We start from the raw sequence: 26,112 nt of genomic DNA, 5'->3' as shown, positions 1-26,112 counted from the left end.
CAAAGGCTGGATGCTGTCTGCCAGCGTCTCCTCCCACTGGCTGAGCAGTGAGATTATACCGCATCCATAGATGTGCATGTAGGGTGTTTCCTCGCCTTCAGCCAATGCAGTGCATGCTGGGACAGGTGTCAGTTCCCACTTTGAAGAGGGGGAAAAAGGAGGAATGATTGAGTATATTAAACCCTCTTTGTATAATACTGAATTTTAAAATAAAATAAATGTTATAATTCAAATATGTGATTTTGAGCTGTTTAAATACTTGCTTGACTTGACTTTTCATTACACACCTGGGCTTATTTGTGTAGTTGAAAATCACTATATGAAACTACAAGCTTTTCTTTATAATTTACTATCTAAAGAATGTGCAGTAATTATTATTATTGTGAATTATACAGTGAGTTGTAGCTACACAAATGTGCCTTGGAGTTGACAGGTGTTTTTTGATTAAGAGGCAATCCAATTTGATTTAAATAGCACAAAACCACACATATTTATCTCTGAGGGCTTTACAATCTGTACCACATATGACCACATCTATTTTTAGACCTAAACAAATAACAAATATGAAAGTGAAAAAGGAAATTAAGAAGGCTGACTCATCTAAAGAGTGATAAGCTGTTTAAGGTATGCTTATTCTGGTTTTATCATCACTGTGTTTGTAGGTTGTACAATAAAGATGAGTTGGTGTTATAATGTCACCCAGCCTGGGATTTATTTTTAAACATTAATATAGCACCATAGAAAAAAAACCTAGTGTTATAATAGGAGGTAAAGATTTGTTGGTGACTATAAGTCATTTTTGGACAAGCACAGAAATAATGTGAATAATCATTTAAACTATTACAACAGCCTATTACAGTCTGTCTCTTTTGATATGGAAAAATGAGACAAACATGTTGACATTCTGTACAAAATGTTGTGATGCTCTGCAGATTGCATCATTTATGAATGGCAGTGAGGCACAGAACAGGGTGGAGCCATGTGAGAGAACAGACGCTTCTGATTGGACGACGCAGGCAAGACTGGGTCTCGGGGCTCTCTCTGATTGGCTGTGTGGGTCTGAGTGGGCGGAGCCTCCACTGACAGGGCTGTGGTGTTTTACGCTCGGTGGAGTAGTGCTGCTGCTGCGTCTGTCAAAGCCACAAAGAGGAACTGCTGCTACACTCTGTTGTAGTTAAACCTGTTCATTTTCGTTTGTTTTTAATGTTCAGAGCTTTCTTCAGAGTTGTCTACTGAGGAATGAGAGTAAAAGCGACTAAATTCTGGTTAAATTGGACCCTTTTACAGCAGAATGGAGCAGCAGCAGCAGCAGCAGCAGCAGCAGCAGCAGCCGGGCCTCTGTAGCTTCACCCCGGGAGAGTCTGCAGGCTGCGGGGCTGCAGGCTCCACCGGTCAGCCCAACATGCGGCTGTCCATCACCTCCACCACCGGCAGCCCGGTGGAGCTCACTGTCCTCCAGGGAGAGACTGTGGAGGGACTGAGGACACACATCTCCAACAAACTCAGACTGCAAACAGACAGAATCGTCCTCCTCTATAGAGACAAGTGAGTTTATGTGTAGAGAATCAAACACATGTGGCTTCATCACCACTGTTTGGTATTATTCATGATATAACTATAGTACACTGTAAACAATTGCTGTTCATTTACAGCAGGATTTCAACAGTATTAACCTGTTATTGCTAAAAACAGTGCTTTACCGTTAATACAAAAGAAAACCTGTTAAATTACGCTCATAGGCCGTTTTTTAACTGAACTATAATGCATTCTTAAAAAACATCACTTTACTGCTGATCAACTGTCTAAAGTATCATCAGTAACAGTTTCATGCAGTATGTTTTTAATTCTGGGACCTGATCTGCACATGTGAGGCTTGTACATTGTACATGATTGTAAAATCAGTGAATTAGCTTTATTGTTCTTCACTCACATGTTGTTCTGGTTTGCATTCTGTGCTTGTAGTCAGCTATAGACAGACATTTTGGGAAAAGTGTCAACAAGTCTATTATAGCCTTTTTCCTAACAAGAGCCTTTAATTGTATTTAGTGTGACTATTCCTATGTCTGTAACCTGCTAAGTCTATTCATCTAGGCAAAAAATAATGTTATTAAAATGTATGTAAAAAATACAACCTAAATAGTGCACTAAAACAAATCAGTAAGATAATGTAAGAGAAAGGTGAAAAACAGCTATATAATGTATCTTTAAACAGTAAATTAACTGTAAAAAACTGTGAAATTAATAAAAAAAACACCAGTTCAAACTGTATTTTTCATTAAAAGTACAAAGCTGTAAATTTCAGCGACAGTATAATAATGTTAATTTTACAGTAACATAAAGGCAACCCTGCTGCCAGTTCTTTACTGTTATTTTACTGGGAAATTCTTAACAGTGATATACTGCTGTGTGTGTGTGTGTGACAGGCAGCTGACTGCAGGCAAGCTGGTGGAGCTGGGTGTAACAGATGGAAGCAAACTGACCCTGGTCCCTGCCATTGAAGCTGGTTTAGTGGTAAGTAGCCTATACACCTTGTACACTGGGGGAGAAATACAGACAACACTTGTAATGGAAATCCTGTAAATTTGCCTAGATGAGTCCTAATGAATGTGGAAATCAAGATCTCAAACAGATGAAATGTCTTTGTTGTATTTTATTCTTATAAGAAGAGGCACTGGTTATACTCCTCCTTGCACTGGGGGAGAAATACGATACGATATGATACGATTAGATACAATACAACTTTATTGTCAGTTTGCACTGATTTGTTTGCATTCATTTAGCATCCATAGGCAGCTCAGTTTGAGAAAAAGTACACATCCAATAGACATACTGTTACCATAGAGAGACAGACAAGTAAGACAAAAGCGTTCTTTAGCCTGATGCGGTTAAATGTAGGGACTCTGAATCGCCTCTTGGAGGGCAGAAGTTGATATTCACCATTTAAAACATGTAATGGATCAGAAGAGATGCTGTTGGCAAGTCTGAGCATACTCTTGTTGTGAGCTGCTTGAAAGGAGGCTGTCAAAGGTTGGCCAATGATCTTCATGCAGATTTTGATTTGGCTATAAAGTTTAGTTTTAAGTTTTACAGATATATTACTGTGCCAGGCTGTGCTGCAGTACAACAGGACACTCTGAACTGAAAAACAGAAAAATAATCTGGCTACTGGCTCCAAATGATCTGAGTCTGCGAACACAACACTTAACAGTAGGCCCTTTTCACAGCAGAAATGTTGACTTGTTACAGTAGTAAAAGCACAGATGTTACTAATAACACTAATGAGGGCTCTGTTTTATACACGTGTCCCATGTGAGGGTGTCAGTGAGCCAGCATGCACAACACAGGATCCTGAAATCAAGGCAGCTAAATGCAATTCAGTCATCCTTAAACCTGCAATAGGCAGACATTTTTTGGCATCATTGGGCAAAAAAAATCCATAATAACCTTTGAGCATGTTATAATTCAAGTGCTCTGAGGGAAAACTAGACTTCTGCACCTCCTCATGGCTGAGCTGTCTCCATTTTTCGCAAATTGAACTGTAAATTAGCAAGGTGTATGTGTATTAGCGTATTGTGTAATAGGTATTTTATTGTATTTCCATATTTGTTGTGCATTGTGGTTTCATAAAGAAAGCTGAATATTTTAATTACACTACATGTAAAAGCCCAACTGGGGACAAGAGTTGAAAATTAGCAATAGCTATGCACTCTCTGTGCAGCACATCAGTTTCATGCCCGGTATTGGAACTATATGTTAAATGCATCATCCCTGTCAAATAAAAAATCAAATCAAATTGTTTACACCTATGATTTTCCTACTGTGACATATCAAAGTGTCTTCAGAGAAAAGGCCTATAAGGTAGGCCTACACAAATGACTAACTGGCTAGTAAACCATTAGTTAACAGCAGTTCTTGAGTAACTCCTAATCTAATTTTATTAGCTAATGATTATTAAGAAAAGCCTGTTAGATTGTATGTTAATCAACTTAATTGTTCATCTGTGAATTCTTATATTGGTCCTTTACTTAATGCATAGTGTGCTCTGAACCCAGGATTTGAGGTGTTGCCTTCAGGTAGACGGTTCAGAATCGTTACAAAAAAATGAATTAATTCCATCGTCCATCAAAATATTAAACAGCAACAAGTAGGTCTAGTATTATATGATATGATTTTATTGAGAACCAATATATTGTGAATTGATTATTTATTATCTGGTATGATTATACCTGGTTTTAGTATTTAAAACTATTGTCTTTTATTACCTTTTATTATTTTAAAGAACTACTGTCTCACACTCAACATGTGAATTTAAGCACATTCATGCATGAGTGTATGTATGATCCATGTTTTATGTGTGTATGCACATTGTGACTTTGGTATGTTGAGTGATGCAGGACAAATTTCCCTGTGGGACAATAAAGTATATCTTATGTTATCTTAATGCGCTCAATAGTACTTAACCAATAACATACACACATAATGTGTGTGAATGGGTGAATGCTGACATGAAGTGTAAAGCGCTTTGAGTGGCTGTATATAGATGCAGGTCCTTTTACCATACTGAGCTGCAACTGAGTACTGAATCACTACTTCATGATTACCTGTCCATTAGTTGTCAATTTTGTGCCCCCTCTCGAGTGAAGTGGAGCATCATACTGAGTTGTTGAGTACCGAGTACTGAATCAATCATTATCAACTGTACGCCTCCTGTTTTTCCCTTCCTGTTCTAGTCTTCTTAATTTAGTCATGCAGTTGTGATGTATCACAAATGATTCATACACTATGGATTGATCTAAACATGAAGTAATGATGAATGAATGAATGATTACTTGTCAAATCTTTGTCCATAAAGGTAAGATGGTAACTAATCAATCATTACGTATTGATGAATTTCTAATACTGTAATAAGGAAGTAACTATTATTTGTCAGTAAGGGTGATGCACTTCTTCACTTAGGGGGAGGACTTGGTAACTAATGTACAGTTAACTGTGCTCTTTAACAACTCGGTGGTATGATGCACCACTTTACTTGAGGTAATAATGGACAGGTAATCATGAAGTAATGACTCTGTAACAACTCTGTCACAGATGGAGTAGATAGGCAGCAGAGGAAGGAGGACTCCGGTGCAGACAGGGACAGCTCAGTAATTTAATGAGTACCTTACAGGTGACAGGGAAACAGTGAACTTGTGAGTGACTGATGAGATAATGAGATGCCGGTGAGGAGGTGGGCGTGGAAGGCCAGGTAATTACAGAGCAGATGAGGGAAACGGAAGCAGGTGTGTAGATGGGTGTAGCACTCGGGTAAAGGGGAATGAATAGCCCGAGGAAGTGGGAATATGACTGAAGCTGAAACTGAAACTAATATTAAATAGTTGTTTTTTTCTAAGTAATCATTAGCTACACTATAAAATTAGATCAGGAGTTACTCAAGAACTGCCCGTGAACTAATGGTTTAGCAGTTAGGTCCTCGTTCGTTCCTCATTTGTTCCCTGGTAACTACTCAAAGTTTTGTGTACCTTTTATATATAAAGTGTTACCAAAACCAACACATTTCCACTCACTTCCATGCACAAATTTAATCACACTTTACGAAGAGATGTCATGTTTTTACTCCCACAGTGCTCCACTGCCAGAGCCGAGAGAACTATGATGGACGTCTTGGAAAGTTTAACAGAAGTCCAGGTAGGTTTATTGTCTTTTTAACTCTATGATGTAAATAAAAAGACACTTGTTTAATGCATGAATGAGGTGAGGGGGGAAAAAACGCTTGAAGAATTCAAATATGCACCGGTCGGTGTGTTTACCACTTATTTCGTGCAGTAGGATGTAACACACCATCTCACAGCTGTCCTGTGAAAACTATGTATCTCCAGAACCTCAACTTTTTTTGTTTTCAGCTTTGTGCCAGTGCATTTTTTTCAGATAAACATTCAGGGTTTTGAATGGTTGAATGGTTCAGTTTTTCTGACAAATTGAAAATGAACCAAATTTGGAGATACATGGTTTTCACTGGACAGCGACGTATATGTATGATTCCGCTGTCATGGGAAAAGAAAACCCCGACACATTCTTGTTTTGATGTTTTCAGGAAAACATGCATACACCTGCAAACATTAACAGTCATACACAAACTACACACACACACACATGTACATAGCCATGGCCCTAAGTTTATTTAAAGTTATCCAGTCATCCATGATGACTTTTGTATTTATTAAAACGGTGTGAGTTTATGAGGTTGTGCTGTGAACAGATACGCCAGTTCTGTTGTAGCTGCTCAATAAATGTTTGCTAAATTGTTGTTAACAGTGGGCAACTTCCGGGTCTGAAAAGTGAAGCCAATGCAGAAGTGCCTTAAACTTGCATTCTTTCTAATAACCAGCAGGGGGCGACTCCTCTGGATGCGAAAAGAAGTCGGATTAGAAGTCTATGAGAAAATGAGCCTACCTCTCACTTGATTTATTACCTCAGTAAACATTGTAAACACGAGTTTATGGTCTCAATTACTGGTTTTAAGTCCTCTTCAATACAGCATGATGTTCATTTAGTAAATTATGGTCCCATTTAGAGTCAAATAGACCATAAAGCAGGGCTTTAGGGCGTTGCTACCTTGTGATTGACATGTTGCTGCCACAGCGTTGTCCGGTCTGGGAGTCATCCTTGTTTTCGTCTTACAACTTTAACCCTTTCACATTGTGTTTTCAGTTCATGAAAGTTAATTACAACCATTTGGGAGCCTTAAAATGTCTTATTCAGCGTTCGGTTATACTAAGCTCCACCCTCTCGTGTCACTTCTGGTTGCAAAAAAAACAGATGGTGACGGCCAAAATGCCAAACTTGAGGCTTCAAAACGGCAGTCCACAAACCAATAGGAGAAGTCAGGGTCACTCCGTCCACTTCTTTTTTACATTATATGATTGTAAACATTTGCTGTTACCACGCTAACCATGAGTGTCACCAATTTTAACCACTGAAGTGTCTTTCCTGACTATCCTGCAGATCAGTGACTTCCTGTCTGGGCGCACGCCTCTGACCATTAACCTGGGAATCGGTGCCCACATCATGTATGTGCAGCTCCAGCTGTCCGCGCAGAACGTGGCAGATCTGCAGCAACACCGGGACCTGAGAGCTGGGAGCAGCGGCGAGCTTCCAACCGGCCTGCCCACCGCCGCCCGGATGAGCCGCCCTGACTCCTCCACCACCAACGCAACAGGATCCGCCACCTCCTCACCTGCTCCCCATACCTCTACTCCAGCCCTGGACTCTTCTGGCTCTACGTCCTCCATCCAACTGAGTGCTCAAAGACCCAGAACTTCCTTTAACTCAACAGCTCCCACCTCCCACTCACTCACCACCGCCCCTCCACATCAGTCCTGTCCTTCCCGCTCTACGCACACATCTTCTCTTCTTTCAACCCCTTCTTTGCCTTCTGGTTGTCCACATCCCAGCTGTCCACTACCAGCAGCCACACCAGTCTGTTCACCTGCTCCCGTCGACTCCATTTCTGGACCCCAGAGCCCAGCGCCAGCTTCAACCTTCAGCGAGGTTAGCCTTACATATTGTACTGCAAAATTAAATCCAAATCATTGTCATGGTTTCACCACTATGTATCATTGGCAACCTATAAAAAGCCAGTTTAGAGTTCAAAATGTCCTGTTTTTAACAGTTCTACTAGTTTTTATTCCTCATAGTGGATGGTAACAAACATCTTTTCCTTCTCGTTTTACAGAGTAATGTTCATGCCTCATCCACTGCAGAGCTGTGCAAGCAGCCAGGAGCAGTCATAGAAAGTTTTGTGAACCACTCACCCGGTGTCTTCTCCGGGACTTTTTCTGGTAAGTGTGAGAGGCCTGAATACAATATCTTTTGATTAGTTTAATTAAAATAGATAGATGGAGTTTTTTATTAGTCCAAAGGGGCAAAAAACAAATCCCAATTATTTACAATAACTAAAATACACTAAATAGAAGATAAAAATGGAGAATAGGACTAAAGATAGACCATAATCTTGATTATAATATATATATATATACATATATATATATAGAATATGCACCGTACAATAATAGTGCCATATTGTACATTAGTACTGCAAATCTAGTAGATACTGTTATGTGCTGTACTGCTCGGTGCAGGATTGTTCCTGGATATTAAAACAGGATTAACCACACAGAGAGTTCATTAACAACAGCTCAGTTATGTTTTCTTGGGCTGCAACTAACAATTATTTTCATTATTGTTTAATCTGACGATCTCGATTAGCTGGTTAATCACTTTGTTTATAAAATGTCAGAAAATAGGGAAATGCCCATTATAATTTGGCATTTTAGTCGACCCAAAGATATTCAGTTTATGACACAGAAAAGCAGCAAATCATTAGATTTGAGCAGCTGGAACCAATGAACGATGGGATGTTTGCTTGAAAAATGACTAAAACCATGATTTTACTTTACTTAGATCTACTATTTTATTGTTGTAGCTTTAATGTCTACTGTCTCAGCTTGTAGGCTACTAGTTCTTCTTTTTCATCCACTATTATCCTCCTCTCCCCTTGCTCTCTTGTTCATACATCAGGCACTCTGAACTCTTGCAGCCAGATCGGCGTCAGCCATCCTCGTCGTGGCATCGGTATCATCCTCCAGATCCTCAACGACCTCCTCAGAGCTGCCTGCCACCACCAGGGGGCTCAACCTGCCCCTCCTCACATCCGCTGTCCTGATTCGAACCCTCCAGCCAGCCCTCTGGAGCCAAGCAAAGCAAAAAGCAAAACTCTGGCGACCCAGAGGGCAGAGGGCCTCAGTAAAACTTCAGGTGAACACTTGATATTATACACAAGTAGACTGGAGGAGTTACTGAAGATTGCATTCATGATACATTCCTTATGCAAATATATATATTTCAGGAACAAGGATGGGGGGGAAAAGGGGGAATATATTTAAAAATTGAGAAAGAACATGGATGCTTACAATAGAGCTCCAGTTGTCTTAAATGGCGCAGACCAAACATTTGGTATATAGGCCATAGTCTGAAGTCCTTCCATTTTATAAGGCTACATCTGGCATGTGTCACCATTTCTTTGCTTCCTGTTTTGACTTACTCTTGTTTTTCTGGACTTCCCTTTGACTGTTTGACCTACAATTATGAACTCCATTGTGTACTTTCATGATAAATCTGTGTTTGACATCATTATATTCTCATTTATCAAATATTGGAATATAAAGAAGGACTCCTGGCTTTATCATTACATTCTTGTATTGAGTGTATAGAGCCTTCTTCCCTTTACACTTCTACTCCCTCAACAAATACTGAAAATATTTCTACGTCTAATATGTTGTTATCCCTCCCCTTCCCTATAGGTGAGGAGAGTCAACCCAACTGCTCACCCACACAGGAAAATCAAACATTGCACTGTAAGCTGGAGCGCCTGCAGTTTTTGATGCATCAGAGGCGTGCTCGCAGGCGGACTCGCAGGAACTCACAAACGTCTCACCCGTACCAGCATCATCGCCATCGTCCCTAGTCTCCTATTGATGATAAAAAAAAGATCCTCTCACTGTGATAGCAGTAGCAGCTTTCTGGTGACCAGAAGGAACCGTTGTGGAAACCAAAGCTGAACCTCTGAACTTGTGGAGCAGTTGAGACAGCAGCGGAGTGAACTCAGACGCTTTGTTGCTATTTTTACACTACGAGCATTTCTCAAGAATGTAAGCCCTGAAGGCCCGAAAAGTCTGATTCCTGTGGCTGTCACTGTGCTGAGCATGTTATTTCACCGGAGTCCGTCCTTAAGAGACTCATTGTTATGTAGCATATGCCGCAAAAGGTTCCAATGTACATTTTCATGTTCTACATCTCGGTGTTTTGTACAAAGACCTCGTATGTTTGTTTATGTATTCCAATGCCTTAAATGTACATGTCTTGAATGTGTGTTTTGTTTTGTGCAGAGGATGTTAAAATGTTTTACTTATGCAATATTAAAGTGTAAACACAAAGAAGGAAAAAATAATAAAGGAAAACATTTAAAAACCTGGAGATATTTCTGTGTCAAGGCCCTTTTGTTATTCAGACTTTCACGTGAAGTTTCCTTACATTCAGGGACATTTACAGAAAGTTCATGAGGCTCACATGATATTTGACTGTGAGGAGATGGACCAATGAGGCAAAGCTGAAGTTAAAGGCCTACTTTGACTGCTGTATTTGGAGTGTTTTTTAGGGCTGCAGCTACAAACCTAGATGAACTCACAGACACTGTGACATCTTTATATCAGCTTTTGTGAGGAAGTGTGTGCTGACTGAAACTTTCTGCAAATACAGCAAATCAAGCCAAACTCTTTGTCTGGCCAAGAAGGAGGCCTGAGTGAGGCCTGTGAATCAAGGCCAGAAACACACTGACAAAGGAGATCAGAATAACAAAAGAGAAGCTGCCCTGAAAAGCCTTGCAGCCGACGACCCTGCAGGACATCACCAGCTACAGGAAACCATCCCCCAACATTCACACCCCTCACCCTCTCTGATTCCATCATCACACAACGAGTTTCACCCCCTGCCAGGCCCATCACCTGTACTCAGGATGAATATGAACTGCTCTTCACACTCTACACCAACGCCTGCACCTCAGGAGACCGGCTTTTAGCTCTATGTCTTTTCAAATTCAAATCCAATGGGGCTTTATTAGCATGAAAGTTTCAGAAACAATGTTGCCAAAGCAGCAAAATGTAAAAATACAGAATAACAGTAATATGAATATAAACTTAAAGCCTCCAGCCCACATACAGATACTGGGCATTTAATTGAAGGAGACATTTGGTGCCCAGTAGTTACTTTTGAAAAAAAATTATGTTTGCATATCTAGATTTGTAGGATTTGTTTTCAGTGAGGGAGAAGGAGTTTATTGTCAATACTGTATATATTGTTCCTATTTAAAATATTTCCAGTTGTTTATATTGTTCCTATTTTTTTGTGCAAAGAAATATCTTATCTTTTCTTATATATAGATTTGTAGGATTTTTTTTTCAGTGAGGGAAAAGTAGTAGATACAGTTTTAAATTAAATTAAATATTATTATCATTAATTAAATCTTGCTTTTTGTTTTTACTGATGCTTCTCGTTTCTGCACTATCCCCTTTCAATTCAATTAAATTCAAATCACTTTATTTGTCCCCGAGGGGCAATTGTAGAGGCTTGTAGAGTAGTACAATTAACAACACAATACAGGACGTTTTGAAACATCTTGAAAGTTAAAAATAATGATACTAACATAGTACTAATACTAGTAAAATACTTAAATCTTAAACTTAAATACTACTAAAACTACTTGCTGTTATACACTGCAAAAGAATGTCTTATCTTATCTTATATATATATAGATTTGTAGGATTTTTTTTCAGTGAGGGAAAAGGAGTAGAAACAGTTTTAAATAAAATTAAATATTACTATCATTAATAAAAATGTAGCTTATTTGTTGAAAAGCCATATCAAACACACATTGTGAGTTTGCTGTCAATAATGTATATATTCAGTACATTTTTTTCTTTTTTTTTACTGTGTTGTATCTTGCTTTTAGTTTTTACTGATGCTTCATGTTTCTGCACTACCCCCTTTGCTGCTATACACTGCAAAGGAATATATATCTTATATCTAGATTTGTTTTTTAAGTGAGGGAAAAGGAGTAGAAACAGTTTTAAATAAAATAAAATATTATTATCATTAATAGAATCTTGCTTTTAGTTTTTACTGATGCTTCATGTTTCTGCACTACCCCCTTTGCTGCTATACACTGCAAAGGAACATATATCTTATATCTAGATTTGTAGGATTTTTTTTAAGTAAGGGAAAAGGAGTAGATACAGTTTTAAATGAAATTAAATATTATTATCATTAATAGAATCTTGCTTTTAGTTTTTACTGATGCTTCATGTTTCTGCACTACCCCCTTTGCTGCTATACACTGCAAAGGAATATATATCTTATATCTAGATTTGTTTTTTAAGTGAGGGAAAAGGAGTTGAAACAGTTTTAAATAAAATAAAATATTATTATCATTAATAGAATCTTGCTTTTAGTTTTTACTGATGCTTCATGTTTCTGCACTACCCCCTTTGCTGCTATACACTGCAAAGGAATATATATCTTATATCTAGATTTGTAGGATTTTTTTTAAGTGAGGGAAAAGGAGTAGAAACAGTTTTAAATTAAATAAAATAACATTATCATTAATAAAATGTAGCTTATTTGTTGAAAAGCCATATCAAACACACATTGTGAGTTTGCTGTCAATAATGTATATATTCAGTAATTTTTTTTCTTTTTTTTACTGTGTTGTATCTTGCTTTTTGTTTTTACTGATGCTTCATGTTTCTGCACTACCCCCTTTGCTGCTATACACTGCAAAGGAATATATATCTTATATCTAGATTTGTTTTTTGTTTTTTAAGTGAGGGAAAAGGAGTAGAAACAATTTTAAATTAAATAAAATATTATTATCATTAATGAAATGTAGCTTATTTGTTGAAAAGCCATATCAAACACACATTGTGAGTTTGCTGTCAATAATGTATATATTCAGTAAATTTTTTTCTTTTTTTTACTGTGTTGTATCTTGCTTTTAGTTTTTACTGATGCTTCATGTTTCTGCACTACCCCCTTTGCTGCTATACACTGCAAAGGAATATATATCTTATATCTAGATTTGTTTTTTGTTTTTTAAGTGAGGGAAAAGGAGTTGAAACAGTTTTAAATAAAATAAAATATTATTATCATTATAAAATGTATCTTATTTGTTGAAATGCCATATCAAACACACGCACATGCTATTCAGAGTGCTTCTTGTAAGTAAAAAAACATGCCCTGGAGCTGGAGAGCTGGACCGTTACCATAACGTTCCACCACCATCCGGGTCCCGTCAACAGGTGGCGCTCTGGAGCCGCCGTGTTGTGCCGTTGACGTCCAATAGGCGCATGAGAAGAAGACGTCATCGCGCAGAGCGTGTAAAAGCGGAGCGCTCCTCTTCTCCTCTCTCACTCCGACCTGCAGCTCCGCTCATCAGCCTCTCTGCTCCTGCGATTCAGAAAGGTAATCTTAACATTTCACCGCTCATTTTCAACCATCTTCAACTGGTATCTTTAACATAACACATGTTTACATACATCTGCATTTACTAGGAATGCTTAACATTTATTATGGATTTAGATATTTAATGCTACGTTTTTTAAAAAAAAATAAAAAATACGATGTTAGTATTTTATTTGTATATATTGCTTGTGTTGCTGTTTTGGTGCGGTGGGAATGTGGGAAACTGTATTAACCGTATTTATTAATCAGAATAGTGATGTAATCGAGCTAACATGGCATCCTCTCCTTCGTTGTGATGTCGGTTCAGCGAAACAAAAGTGAGGCGCATGATGAGCCCGCTGCTACAAAATGGCGCCGAAAAGAGAAATGATAGCAACCTAATCCGCTAACCGCTAACTAACGGTCACCACGTTTATAGGCCTCGAGGCCTAGCAACGAGCTCATAGCAACTAGCCCAGCCGTTAGCGACGAACAATAGCACTGATTGATTTTAAACACAATGCGTGTTATTTATTTTAGGTTAACCGGATTTATTTGGTTATTTAACTCCTAAAAGGAGAGGAATTAAAGCTTTAGCGGGATTTTTTTTTTATTACGCATGATGTGATGGCCGCTGACCTACTTTTTGTTCGTGGTATTTATTTAATAAAAGGTTATAAAAGAGGTTTGTTTTAACAGATTGGTGTAAACACGTGTGTTTTTGTGTTAGTTCCAACATGTCGGACGAAGGTAAATTGTTCATCGGAGGTCTGAGCTTCGAAACCAACGAGGACAGTCTCGCTGCGGCCTTCGGCAAATATGGAACCATCGAAAAAGGTAAAATCCAATCCAAGCTTTTTAACTTTATATTCTTTTGATATGAATCATTTATATGTTGGTTTAAAGCATCATTTCTTTCGACGATGGAGATTTTATTTTAAAAACGTGTTTTTTTTCTTTTCCCTCCTCCCTCCATCAGTGGATGTGATCAGAGACAAAGAGACGGGGAAATCTCGTGGTTTCGGCTTTGTGAAATACGACAATGCAGAAGATGCTAAAGACGCACTGGATGCCATGAACGGGAAGGTAAAAACAACATTACACGGTTATTTTATATTTTGTTAATTTCCTAAATTATTTACATTTTGCCCAAAACGCTTGTTTATGCACAACAATGTGCATTCCTCATTGAGTAACTCTATATTATGAAGAAAAACAAGATTAAAGCCATATTATTAATTATTCTTGATCACTTGCTATATGCTTGATTATGCACATTAATGTGCATTTCTCATTTGAGTAACTATATTATGAAGAAAAACAATATTACCCTATTAACTACTTTTTTTTTTTTTTTTTTGTACTTTTCCAAAATTATTAGCCTTAATTTTAACCTTTTGCCCAACACACTTGTCTATGCACAATAATGTGCATTTCTCATTTGAGTAACTATATTATGAAGAAAAACAATATCACCCTATTAACTACCATGTTCACATTTATTATTTTTCATTTTCTAAATTTATTAACCTTAATTTTAACCTTTTGCCCAACACACTTATCTATGCACAATAATGTGCCTCTCATTTGAGTAACTATATTATGAAGAAAAACAATATCACCCTATTAACTACCATGTTCACATTTATTATTTTTCATTTTCTTAATTTTAACCTTTTGCCCAACACTTGTTTATGCACAATAATGTGTATTTCTCATTTGAGATACTCTATATAATGAAGAAAAACAAGATTAAAGCCATATTAACAAAAATTAGAATATTGATCCTTTGCCTGATCACTTGCTATATGCTTGTCTATGCACATTAATGTGTATTTCTCATTTGAGATACTCTATATAATGAAGAAAAACAAGATTAAAGCCATATTATCAACAAAATGTTTTTAGAATATTGATCCTTTTCCTGAGCATTTGCTATATGCTTGTCTATGCACATTGAGGTGTTGATCTTTATTATTTAACAAATGTATAGCCTTTGGCAGATATATCAGATATTTACTTTATTATTATTATTATTATTCACAATGTCGGTCTTTGTGTTGCAGACTCTGGATGGACGGTCTATTCGTGTGGATGAAGCAGGAAAAGGAGGACGCTCCAGGGGAGGATTTACAACCCCAAGAGGATCAAGAGGTGGAGGATTTGGCGGCGGGCGTGGGAGAGGTGGACGAGGTTATTCGAGAGGTGGACACTAGCTGTCTGTCTATTAACCAAAATAAGCCCTTTTGGCTTGTCATGCTGCATGCCCTTTGGTTAATAATGGTCTGTGATTCTAGGTGGTGGATACAACGGAGACAGGCCATCATACAGCGATAGAAGTTATGGCGATAGAAGCTACCATTCTGAAGGGAGGTTTGCTGGTGGCAGCCAATACAGGAGCGGAGGATACAGCGGCGGAGGTGGTGGTGGCGGCGGCGGATACAGAGATAATAGGTAAGACAATCTGATACTCTGACAAAGTTGCTCGCCCAAAATTTAATGCAATTTTACTAAATCTTGTTTGCCTCATTTCCAGGGGGCAGGGCAGTTACAATGACCGCAATCAGTCCTACCGCGATCAGTACGACAGCTATGGTAAGCATATATGATGTGTATTTGTACTGTGTATGTAGACTTATGTTGGGGCTGTCATTTTTCAAATTTTAAAACATTAAATTAACTCTTTAATTATTTACAGTTTAGTGGATATACCAGAGCATTACACTCATTGAGTTATACATATGAACATATTTTATCTGTGCTCGACTGATTAATACAATCGCACTATGCGTCAGAAAAACATTTAATCAAAATTAAAACCTTACAGCCCCAACATATGAAGACTTGTATAATGTATGTCCCTCAGTTTTGTACCTGAGCCCAGCTTGATGCCTCTATGCGGTTATCAAATTTTGCTAGCCCCCCCTTCCACAGTCCCACTCTGATAAAGAGGCTGGCAAACAATTTGAAACACAAATGTTACTCATTCTGACTCGTATCTCGGCGGATGGAGCTGAAAAACTGAGGGAGGGTTTATGGACTGTCTGGTGGGTTGAGGGGATATTGTGAAACTCCAGTGTTGGAACTTTCAGTGTCTTTACCTGTGTGCCCACTTCTTATCCTCAGCTGCAAACGAGTAAACATCTCCCTGATTCAAGATCATCACTTGGCTGGCTGTATTTCAAAGATGCGCTCCTCAAGAAAAATGTCCACGTGTTATTGCTGACCTTAGTTTTGTAGTTCTGTTGTAGTAGCTCAAGCATCTTAAAAAAAAAAAATGTAGCCATGAGTTTTGGTCATTCCTTAACAAACCATGTTACGAATTACAGTTCAAGACTCTTACCTTGCTTGATTGGGCATCTTTATTCCTCAAAGGTCGTTTGTTAACTAAAAGGCATCTGTGTAATCTGATTAGTACTGTAAGTCCCAATTTGGGGACCGATCATCGGCTCTCCACATGGCCACTACCATCGCTGTAGACTTTTTGTCCAGCACGTAAAGTGTTACCTGATTTTTGATTCCTTATTTAGTTTTTTGTTTTTTTATATTGAAATATCCGATGGGCTTGTATTTTTTTCCTTTACTTACTTCCCCTCTCAGTCTCTGTGGCTGACCTACCTCTTGCCAGGTTTTAAACTGAGTGAGGAAAGAAATCCAATTACTCTTAAAACAGACTTTTGGGGGATTTTATGCTAAATTCCTTTTACTATTAAAAAAAACTTAGTCTAGCTGAGGCTCCTGTGTGTTCAATTTCCCAAAAAGAGTGAATTCCTTTCAGACTGGTGAACTACACAACCGAAGTGGCCGGCCGTTCATGAAGTTGCAAATTGCAGCATGCTACAGTCTGTCCAAGGTATCTTCTGTGCTCTGCTCAACATCTGCATTTTAAATGTGCTGTAAAATGGACTAATCTTGTTTAAGTGATCGAAAAATGTAACTTCGTTTCCCCAAAGTAATATCTCAACCGGGAACAGTTTTGTACTTTATGTTCTTTGTATGATCAACATTTTTTTTTCTTTGTCAGTTTGGCTTCATGGAGCCTATTAAACAGACTGTGGAAAATAATCTTGATTCTTTTGCCTTTCAAAACTACCGCATGGGGGAATAGCTGTGAGCTGTAATCTCATGTTACTGTAATGCTGCGTGAGAAAGTCAACTGCTCAACGCATTGAAATTACACATTTGGAGGGCAATTTATAAATTGGCAGTCAACTCTAAATTATCTTAAAACAATGGGATAAACTGTAATTTGGTGTCTTTTTTTATTTATTTTTTAAAGTCCACTTCCAGTCCGAAAAGCTGCCGTCTGGTCGCCTAGTATTTTCCAAAAACAATTAAAGATGGTTTTTGGCCCAGTGCAACCTGTACACGTCTAAAAACCATCAATTTGCCAAATGTGTTAGGCAACTTTATAGTGTATGGACATCAAACCTCTAGTGAGGCTTGAGGAATAAACCCCTAAAAGTGGCACATGGGAAAAACAAGCTGGTGTCTGGTCATGTTAATCCTTCATTACGTTCAAGCGGTCAGCTACTTCAAAAACCTACAAGTCCTTGGAGAGTGAAGTGTTGCGCCTTCCAACAAGTGCTCCTCAGAGATGAAAGCTGCTCTCTTGCCTAGGTCATATGTGGAGAAAGTAGGCCAATGCACGTGAGGTAAAAATCTACTTTTGCTTTGCTCACATCCTTCAAACTCAGTTCTCATTGTTTCCATGAATACCTTCAAGTTAGTCGTTGTTTTTAGTCCTCTGCTTCAGATGTTCGCCTACAACATGCCATGGCCTCTCCCCCCCACCCCCACCCCCTGATTGGAAAAGTCCATTGAGAAAATGTTTCTGTGATGCTCCTCTGGATTGTAGTCCTCCACCTCCCCCGAGTCCACCAAAAAAAAGCATTGGCCTCTTAAGTCATGGGTAGTATTGTGCTCAGTCCACTTCTGTTCACTGCACTAGTCCTCAAATTTGCTCCAGTAATGTCCCACAGCAGTCCTAATTGACGTCTAAGGTGTCTAGACTGTATTCAGTTTTTCGTTGTACCCTTGCATATGAATAAGTGGTGAGTTTCAGACTCTAATAGGGCTGCATGCAGTTATATTGTGACTTGACTTGTGTCAAATGTTAACTGCCAGGCTTAATCCAACTCTTGATCTTTCTCTTTAGAGTGAACTGCCTGTCCGAGGCTTCAATGAATCTACTCGCAGCTGAAGTATCCAGCTTTACATGGCAGTGATGGACGCAGATCCAGTTATCGGGTAAATTCTTGTGTAATTATTGTAAAACAGATTGGTGTTACTAAAATATGCCTGGCTGATTGTGATCTCTTACTGCCTTTCAGGTCCAACGTGCAGCAGCGGTGGTGCAGCTGTAAGCGGTGGCTCCATGGGAGGTACCGGCCGGGATCGGGCCAACTAAGAGATCGTGTGGCCTTTTGTGAATATCAAACATTAGCTGACCTGGAAAGATGCATTGTTTAAATGTAATGGCTGCTACTGAAAAGTCCAAGAGAACAGCTCACAGAGCTGTAAGCCCTAGTGCCTGAACATGACTCGTCGAATGTAAAAAGGTGGCAGTGGGCCTACATTTAAGACCGTTGCTAATGCTAATTCATTTAATTATGACACTTAAGCACTATTCTGCTGATCTTTTTGTATTGCAATTTCCAAAATAAAATTGTGGCAATCATAAATGTCAAACTCTTTCTTGTCTTTTTATAACTGCTAATGTATTTTACTGGAGTTAATGTACATTTTAAAAGCCTAAGAACACCCAGATAGGTTGTCAGTCATTCTGACTAATTAGGCCTCTGCTCAGGTCGGTGTGGACGTGTTAAGACTAGTTTACATCCGCATGAGTGTCCTCTGTTCAACTTGTACAGGGCTAGGACAATGTAACACGTTTATCATTCCTATTGGTAGATGATTTATGTCACAATAAACTCCTGTCACGCTCTGGCAGATCTTCAACGTGGGCAGAGGTGAAACACCTGTTTGGGTGTTCCGAGGCTTTAGTGTGCTTACTAGATTTTGGGGAGACTTACAAAGTGTTTGATGATGCAAAGTGGGAGCATTTTGGGGCAACACCCATAAACAGGTTTACTTCCTTATTAGGTTAGATCCTCAAAGTAAACGTACTAATGCAATGCAAACATATTAAAGTTTGCAAGCTTTTCATGTATCATAAGTACTCATTGTGAACGGCACCTTTCAATGTGATATATGTAATTGATATTATTGCATCATTATTCCTGATGCATGTGTAAGCAGCATTTTAATGTAGCTTTTTATGGTGGAGCTTATTTTACCAACTTTATATACTTTTGTGTAGCTTAATAAAAATGCATACAATACATTTTAAGCTCATATGCGTGAGATGTGTGTACCTGAAAAGTAACTAGTGACCAAACTCTAAATTAAATGTAAGAAGTTCAATATTTGCTTCATATGTGAAGTGAAGTAATATAGCATAAAATGTAACTCAAGTAAAGTACAACTACCTCAAAGTTACAGTAAATGTGTGTTCAACCACTGGGAGGTAAAAAAAAACAATTTCAACAGGTAAACCAGGATGAGGTACAGAAAAAAGATACTTTAATATTGAACATTTACAAGCTGAATTGAGCGAGGGCTCAGGTCCACGTGGTGCTGGCGGTGGAAGGCGGTGGAGCTCGGGACGGCGTTGCGTCTTCGGTGGCGCTCACACGTACCACAAGAAGCCGAAACGCTTGTGCAAAAGCTCTTCGCGGGGCCGGAGGTTGAACAGCTCCTCGGACAGAGGGGAGACCCAGCGGTCTGTGTGGAACACGCTCTCTCCGACCTGCATGAGTGTTAACGGACACACAGTTCTTATCAATACAAAGACACCGATGTTAACCTGCATCTCCATCTGATAGTTATCAACTTGGATTATTACTCCCAATAAATTAAATAGAAAATAAGATCACAGTGCTACTGAGTTCATGTATTATTGGTATTATTGGTATTTCAAACTGCCAGGCATCTTCAGTATGTAACCATTGTTTTATATAGTTACAATAGACATTCATGGACAAATAAACAGATTATATTGATGGCGAAAAATGAGTATTTCAAAATATATAGGTTTAGGTTATCAAAAATCTGCAGATGTTCATGCATTCTTTTTGGCATCTGTCTTGTTTTTCAACATCGGTTGCAAATATTCACTAGTACATTAAAATGAGTTGCTGCAATGTATGGAACGTTCTTAAACAATAAAGCTTACTATTATTGTTAACCAGATGCATGGGTCATTGGAACCTCTTATATAAGTTGGTCACAAATTAACTGTATTAGAATCAGTGTTTTTAATGCATTTTTATTTGCTCAAAATTATTATTTTAATTCCACACAAAAATAAAGTTTGTGCATTTTAAAAACGCAAAAAGTAAAAATTATGAACAAAGCAGCTACACAATTTAGTGCATGTGCCCCTCACTGCATGCAACTTAATTAGCCGCTTCTAAATTGTGCCAACAATACATCCACAACTACAGTAATGTTAGCCGGCTATATAGTGAAAAATGTAGTGTAAAATAGATAATTACAAGAATTTGCACTGTCATCTTGACGGTGTGAGCTACAGAGTCATTTTATAAGCATGGAAGACTATAAAAACAGGATTGAGGGCTGTTAGAACACTAAATGCACGTCTTGTTACTGAAAACTGCTAATTCATTGATGTAATGTGTTTTAAGTCTGTTCTTTTAAGTGAAACATTTTATGTTGCTGTCTTGGCCAAGGACTCCTTTGCAAAAGAGATTTTGAATCTCAATGGGAAAATATCCTGGTAAAATAAAGGTCAAGTCTGTGATGTTGTTGATGTTAAAGTGTATTCACAACAAAGAGAAATCACGGCAATTCTTTACCTTCCAACCAGGAACGTCCTTCATGACAATCGCCTCCTCTTCTAGATTTTCCCTCAGCATCCGTAGGGACCTGGCCAGACGGGAAATTCAGCTGTTACATAAAGACTAGCATGAAGGGAGTAACCATATGTTAAAAAACTACACAGGTTTGTGTGTGTGTGAGATTTGTTTTGTTGTTGTTGTCACCTTCGGTCTTGCTCTGCCTGCAACAGGGGCATCAGAGCTACCCTGGCTTCCAGCTCCTCAATCTGCAAGCGCCTGCAATGCACAAACACGTCATCACTAGTTCCAACCTGACTGTGAAATATGATACAGACTTTGACCAACATTTGTAACCTAAAGTATAATCGCAAGAATGATCCTACCTCCTCTCTCTGTTCCAGCCAAAAAGCCTCCAGTAGCCAAACACCATGACGCCAATGCCGATGCCGAACATGCTATATCCTGTTGATTAAAGAACGGATTAGTGACAGCTTTTTAAGGAAACATTGTATTTTACCACTGATGGTTAATGTTGGGTTTTGTGTTAAATCTTATCAAGTTTCAGTGTACCAACATTAATAAAAGAGAAAAAAGAATAGGTTGTACTTTCTAAAGTTTTCTCTCTGATGTCACAAAGATAGTATAAATGAATATTGGCTGCGAAGCTGTGTCTTTAAGAACAGCGGCTTACACTACCACAAGGCATCAAGATACTGCCAACTGTATCTTACCTTCATGTCAAACCGGTTTGCCACACCTGATTATACACCATACATTACTCTGTACATTTCAACCTGGATCCTATATTTGGTCCAGTATTGATCGAGAGCACTGCAGCCGCCGGGCTGCAAGGGCAATTGCGCACTGTCAACGTAATGTTACGTCCACTAAAAGTGCTCGTTTTTGCCACTGACAGGCTCAGATTGTTATAATTAGTGTCTGACAACATTATGGAAAGAACCCTACAGAGAAGGAGGAGAGGAGAAGTCCATTTTGAAATCTCGTGAGAGGTGACAACGTGAGTGAGAGTTGGGAGGTTTGTTGTGTAGCTGTTATTTAAAAGATTTTCAATGTCATGGCTGAATATTTAGATGATTGTGGCTTTCAATGGACGCCCGTATTTATTTGAGCCAGAGTATACGGATGATGAGCTCCTACAAATGGAAGAGTGGACGAGGCCCTTTTCACAGAAGCCATCTTGACATGTCACTGCAGGGTAAACACAGGTGTAATTAATAGCATCAGTTAAGGCCCGGTTCCATTTCAGAGGCCGAGGCCCTGGTATTGTGCATGCTAGCTCAGTGGAATGGCTGTGACACTAAATTGAATGGGACCATAATTAATGTGATCATTTCCTCCTGTGTTTAACCGGCAAGTGAAATGTGAAAATGGCTGCCGTGATATTGTCCTCGCAGCTTGTTTCATTTTATTTGTCTGGCAGTGCAGGTCTCCTACGCACCTATCTATTTACACTGCCTGAACCTGTTGCACCAGTTGAGGTGTAATTATAATGTGCCAAAACAAAATAATCCATTCGATGAAAGTTAATGACATTAACTAGGGTGACCAGGTGTCCCGCTTTACGATGGACTGCACAGCGTTTCTATCCCATGTCCCGCATATTAAGACGATGTCCCTCATTTTCATTGTCTCTAGTTTTTCAAAAGACAAACCACTGCAGGACAGATGCTTTTTTAAAAAAAAAAAAATCTGTTTTTTATCCAATGGCTGTGAAGAAAGCAGGGAAGGCTGTCATCATCACGGGGCTGTGTTTGCTGTCAAACTGTGCACACGTGGGTCAAGTGCAGGTTGACCTGTCACCGTCTTTCCCCAACGGAAAAATTTAGATTTTTCAATTTCACACAGTTCATGTGAGTCTCACAAGAAACGTGCAGCTCAAAAAGAGATGTGCCGATCTATGGATGCATTCAGGCAAAGCATAGAGATGTTTATTTTTAAGGTTAGATAGACATTATATCAAAATTGTAGACTACTTCTCAGCCGTAGTAACGTATCCCACATTTGTTTTTTGGGGATCTGGTCACCCTATTAATGACGTTCAACCAATATGTTACTGGTTGTGAATAAAGCAATGCATCCAATGGGTTACAGCTTCTCACGTGTGAGGATTTGCTGTTTCAAAACTTACATGTAGAAAGCCTCAAGCATGAACTCTGTTCTACTCTTACAAATCTGTGTAATTATTGACTTGCAAGAGACTGTGGAAAGATTAGTTCCTTTTATGGCTTAGCACTAGCACAGAATCTGATGGGGGGGGGGCAGATTTAAGTGGAACACCATTTCAGGTGCATTTAGTTTAATAGAGGTTGGTCTCAAGATTTTTCACACAGCAGCTAAACTGTATATGTTTACTAAAGCTGTGGGATGAAGTGCATTATATCAAACATCAAGGTCATTTCCCTTTTTAGAACAACATCATTGATCCAGGTGTTAGTTAGTTAGCAAGAAGTTATCATGTCATTAATAATTAGCACGATCTTTAGCCCCAAACAATGTTACAAACTTTCATATTACATTAATCATATGTATATATTTTTTTTATATACTTTATTTTTTCAAGGCTGTTTTCATATATGCAACCCACTGTTCGTTACTACAGCAGTTTATAAACCAACTTTTAAGTAGATGAGCTTTACAGACAAACCCATCAAATACACTAGAGAAAACAACCCCAACATTCAAAACCACAACAAAACCAAGAAAAGAAATAACGATTATAATAATGACAAAAAGAAAGAATAGAGTTAAAGGGACTGTTTGTAACTTTTTAAGCGTATAAATGTACCGGGTCGGGATCCCATGCGCGTTCGCATATGCGCGGCTTGCGTGTGGCCGGAGTCACTGCTCCTCTGTCTGCTTGCCTTCACTCACACAGCGCGCGCGTTCTTGCGTTCTCGCTCCGCCTCTAGACGAGCATGCGCGCTCACTCCACACTGCAGGAAAGTCAGAGTGTGTTCCAATCCACGTACTTCCAGAAGTACACTTCAATGTAGTGCACTCTGTACTCACTTGAGCAGTGCGTAAATTTCAACGGGGTAGGGTCGTCTCAAATCGAATACTCTGCGGCGCACTGACCGGAAATGACGATCGCAACATTTGACCGAAGCAGAGTGGAAATTACGTTTCCAACGTCGTCGCCTACGATGTGTCCTCCTGTTGGCTGAAAATGCACTGGTATGTTTACGAATTGTATTGTTTTATTCTGTTATCTACGTATGTTTGAATAGTGGTCGTGGCTCCGCCCCTTCCGCTACGTAGCCAAGATGGCGACAGTTGAGTGTGGAAAGTGTCCAGCGTTCCACACTCAACGATTTGACCGTTTTGAGTACAACATCCGGGTACTTTGAGTGCACTGCATTTTGCCGTACTCAAAGTAGTAAGTGTAAGTACAGAAGTACGCAGATTGGAACACTCTCTTAGTTTAGCTCTGAGAATATCTAGTGAATGTACAGTGGATGTTTGTGCAGAAAATAAATGCTGCAGCTCCTCCAGAGGAACAGAGGTTTCCCGTGTCTTGTGAAGTGACGGGGCTCCGCAGCGAGAAACGTTATCGCCTTCGACCAAAGCTCCGGTGTCTCCCCGCGGGCGCAGTCGGGAGACGATAACGAACACTAGGATCAGCAGTGATTCATGGAGAGACCTTCGTCTGGTCAGCTAACATTACTGCCAAGCAGGTGAAATATAGAGTGATATTGTGGTTTTAGCTGACGTGTGTCGCCTCACTGTTTTGAGCGATGCTCGTTCAGGTATATTTAGAGTGAGCAAGCGCGAGCCCGACGCTGATTTTCGTGGACTTAACGGCCACAGATGTCGCTGTTAACAAGCAATTCTGAAAGTTACAAATAGTCCCTTTAAAAAAAAAAAAAAAAACACCAATAATAATACAAAAATAAGAGAGTAATAATAAATAAATCAACAAATAAGTTAATAGAAAATAAAAAGGAAATCTATAGTAATATCATTTACATGGGCACACACATGCATCCTCCTTCACATCAGGTCACCTCCAAACCAATCTACATGTGCATGGTGTTAACCCATGTTACTATATGTTTCCTTCTGTCAGACTCCATCTCTTCTCATAAACATCCTCCATATTCCTCATTTAGTGAGTTCCCTTTTCCATAACTTTTACTTCTTTAATCACATTAATCAATTTACTACATTAATCATATTATAGGACAAACAACATGTATTGTTCCCTCATATAACAGGCATCAACTGAGGAGCATCCAACAGCTGTAACACTTGTATTTCAGTAACTACATCAGTGTAACTGAGGCTCAGCTGTTAGCTTTAGCTGCTGTTCTAGTTAGCAGCAGATATCATGTGTTCTGTTGTGTTACTTAACAGCTCCTGTGTGCATCTGTATATTCCACTAACTGTGTATGTGATGTAAGTACCCGAGAGTCCTCGTTTCGGCAGGTTTCTCTTGTAATCAAAGGAAGCATATCCTCCCGGAGGAGGCATGTCCTGCTTCACCTTGGAGCCCGCCATCTTCCTCCAGCCTGCTGTCCACAAACACGCTGCTGACGTCACTGGATGACACTTCCTCTGTCGTGCTGCAATGAGCTTCAGAGGCTCTCGAGCGCCCCCACGTGTCTGGAGGACAACTGTTATACAGTTTATTATAAACCATACCACCTTTCTTCTTATCAGTTTACTAAATTTAATACAAACTTAATATCAAGAATACCGCAGCTATTGTTTTTATTTTGTACTTCTTAGCTTCCAGTCAAGATAAGATAAGATAAGATAAGATAAGATAAGATAAGATAAGATAAGGTAAGATAAGATAAGATAAGATAAGATAAGATAAGGTAAGATAAGATGAACCTTTGTGGAAATTCAGGTGTCAAAGCAGCAACATCAGCAAACAGAGTAAAACACAGGAGAGGTAAAGGTATACAAAAATTATAAAAGCAATAATGGAGATATAAAAGATACAGAGTGAATGGGTGAACATAGTGTGTACAGTCTGTCAATAAATAAATGTAGTGTGTACAATAAATAAATGTAATATGTACATATGTGCAGTCTATAAAGTGGTATATAGTGTAAAGTGCGCCAGTGGTTAGAGTCCAAGATGGTTGCAGATAGTGCATGTTTAAAGTTCTTAAAGTCCTCATGGTTCTCATATGGCAGTGAGCCTTGGTTGTGGAGCCTGATGGCTACCAGC

General features: G+C 38.9%; 3 protein-coding genes across 8 annotated transcripts; 2 read left to right on the top strand and 1 right to left on the bottom strand.

Moving 5' to 3' along the window:
• The first annotated feature begins 1,068 nt into the window (after positions 1-1,068).
• On the top strand, positions 1,069-10,036 carry LOC119499377 (midnolin-like). 2 transcript variants are annotated; one of them, XM_037788671.1, is made up of 8 exons: positions 1,069-1,170; positions 1,288-1,545; positions 2,424-2,511; positions 5,623-5,685; positions 7,003-7,548; positions 7,733-7,838; positions 8,578-8,814; positions 9,360-9,523. In XM_037788671.1, exons 2-8 carry the CDS (start codon positions 1,292-1,294, stop codon positions 9,521-9,523), a joined length of 1,458 nt encoding a protein of 485 aa, XP_037644599.1. In that variant the 5' UTR covers positions 1,069-1,170; positions 1,288-1,291. The 2 variants fall into 2 exon arrangements, with proteins under 2 accessions (XP_037644599.1, XP_037644598.1); XM_037788670.1 differs by having other exon boundaries at positions 1,110-1,545; positions 9,360-10,036.
• Positions 10,037-12,924: 2,888 nt separating this feature from the next.
• Positions 12,925-18,734, top strand: LOC119499378 (cold-inducible RNA-binding protein A-like). 5 transcript variants are annotated; one of them, XR_005209383.1, is made up of 8 exons: positions 12,925-13,071; positions 13,781-13,887; positions 14,030-14,136; positions 15,117-15,255; positions 15,348-15,504; positions 15,587-15,645; positions 18,209-18,300; positions 18,384-18,734. XR_005209383.1 is itself a non-coding variant. In XM_037788673.1 (7 exons), the coding sequence occupies exons 2-7, from the start codon at positions 13,788-13,790 to the stop codon at positions 16,188-16,190; spliced, it is 564 nt and encodes a 187-aa protein (XP_037644601.1). In that variant the 5' UTR covers positions 12,927-13,071; positions 13,781-13,787; the 3' UTR covers positions 16,191-17,115. The 5 variants fall into 5 exon arrangements, 4 of the variants coding, with proteins under 4 accessions (XP_037644601.1, XP_037644600.1, XP_037644602.1 ...); XM_037788673.1 differs by lacking the exons at positions 18,209-18,300; positions 18,384-18,734 and adding an exon at positions 16,177-17,115 and having other exon boundaries at positions 12,927-13,071; positions 15,117-15,243; XM_037788672.1 differs by lacking the exons at positions 18,209-18,300; positions 18,384-18,734 and adding an exon at positions 16,177-17,115 and having other exon boundaries at positions 12,927-13,071.
• Positions 18,735-19,613: 879 nt separating this feature from the next.
• Positions 19,614-25,531, bottom strand: ndufa13 (NADH:ubiquinone oxidoreductase subunit A13). Its single transcript, XM_037788676.1, has 5 exons — positions 25,337-25,531; positions 21,296-21,374; positions 21,117-21,188; positions 20,931-21,000; positions 19,614-19,861 (listed from the first exon to the last, which is right to left on the bottom strand). Exons 1-5 carry the CDS (start codon positions 25,428-25,430, stop codon positions 19,742-19,744), a joined length of 435 nt encoding a protein of 144 aa, XP_037644604.1. The 5' UTR covers positions 25,431-25,531; the 3' UTR covers positions 19,614-19,741.
• Between the last annotated feature and the right edge of the window lie 581 nt (positions 25,532-26,112).

The sequence above is a fragment of the Sebastes umbrosus genome, chromosome 12 (genome assembly GCF_015220745.1).
Source record: "Sebastes umbrosus isolate fSebUmb1 chromosome 12, fSebUmb1.pri, whole genome shotgun sequence".
NCBI classification, from domain to species: Eukaryota; Metazoa; Chordata; class Actinopteri; order Perciformes; family Sebastidae; genus Sebastes; species Sebastes umbrosus.
Note: the sequence above shows the minus strand (reverse complement) of the source record. Positions and strands in the feature narration are given on the sequence as shown.

What these genes read in the sequence shown, in the direction of transcription:
- LOC119499377 (XM_037788670.1), top strand. Translation starts at nt 1,292, where the DNA reads ATGGAGCAGCAGCAGCAGCAGCAGCAGCAGCAGCAGCAGCCGGGCCTC. An exon ending in CTTCTCCGGGACTTTTTCTG is followed by an intron (nt 7,839 to 8,577) that starts GTAAGTGTGAGA and finishes TTCATACATCAG; the next exon opens with GCACTCTGAACTCTTGCAGC. An exon ending in GGGCCTCAGTAAAACTTCAG is followed by an intron (nt 8,815 to 9,359) that starts GTGAACACTTGA and finishes CCTTCCCTATAG; the next exon opens with GTGAGGAGAGTCAACCCAAC.
- LOC119499378 (XM_037788672.1), top strand. Translation starts at nt 13,788, where the DNA reads ATGTCGGACGAAGGTAAATTGTTCATCGGAGGTCTGAGCTTCGAAACC. An exon ending in TGGATGCCATGAACGGGAAG is followed by an intron (nt 14,137 to 15,116) that starts GTAAAAACAACA and finishes TTTGTGTTGCAG; the next exon opens with ACTCTGGATGGACGGTCTAT. An exon ending in TGGACGAGGTTATTCGAGAG is followed by an intron (nt 15,256 to 15,347) that starts GTGGACACTAGC and finishes CTGTGATTCTAG; the next exon opens with GTGGTGGATACAACGGAGAC.
- ndufa13 (XM_037788676.1), bottom strand. Translation starts at nt 25,430, where the DNA reads ATGGCGGGCTCCAAGGTGAAGCAGGACATGCCTCCTCCGGGAGGATAT. An exon ending in GCCGAAACGAGGACTCTCGG is followed by an intron (nt 21,375 to 25,336) that starts GTACTTACATCA and finishes TTTAATCAACAG; the next exon opens with GATATAGCATGTTCGGCATC. An exon ending in GGCTGGAACAGAGAGAGGAG is followed by an intron (nt 21,189 to 21,295) that starts GTAGGATCATTC and finishes TGTGCATTGCAG; the next exon opens with GCGCTTGCAGATTGAGGAGC.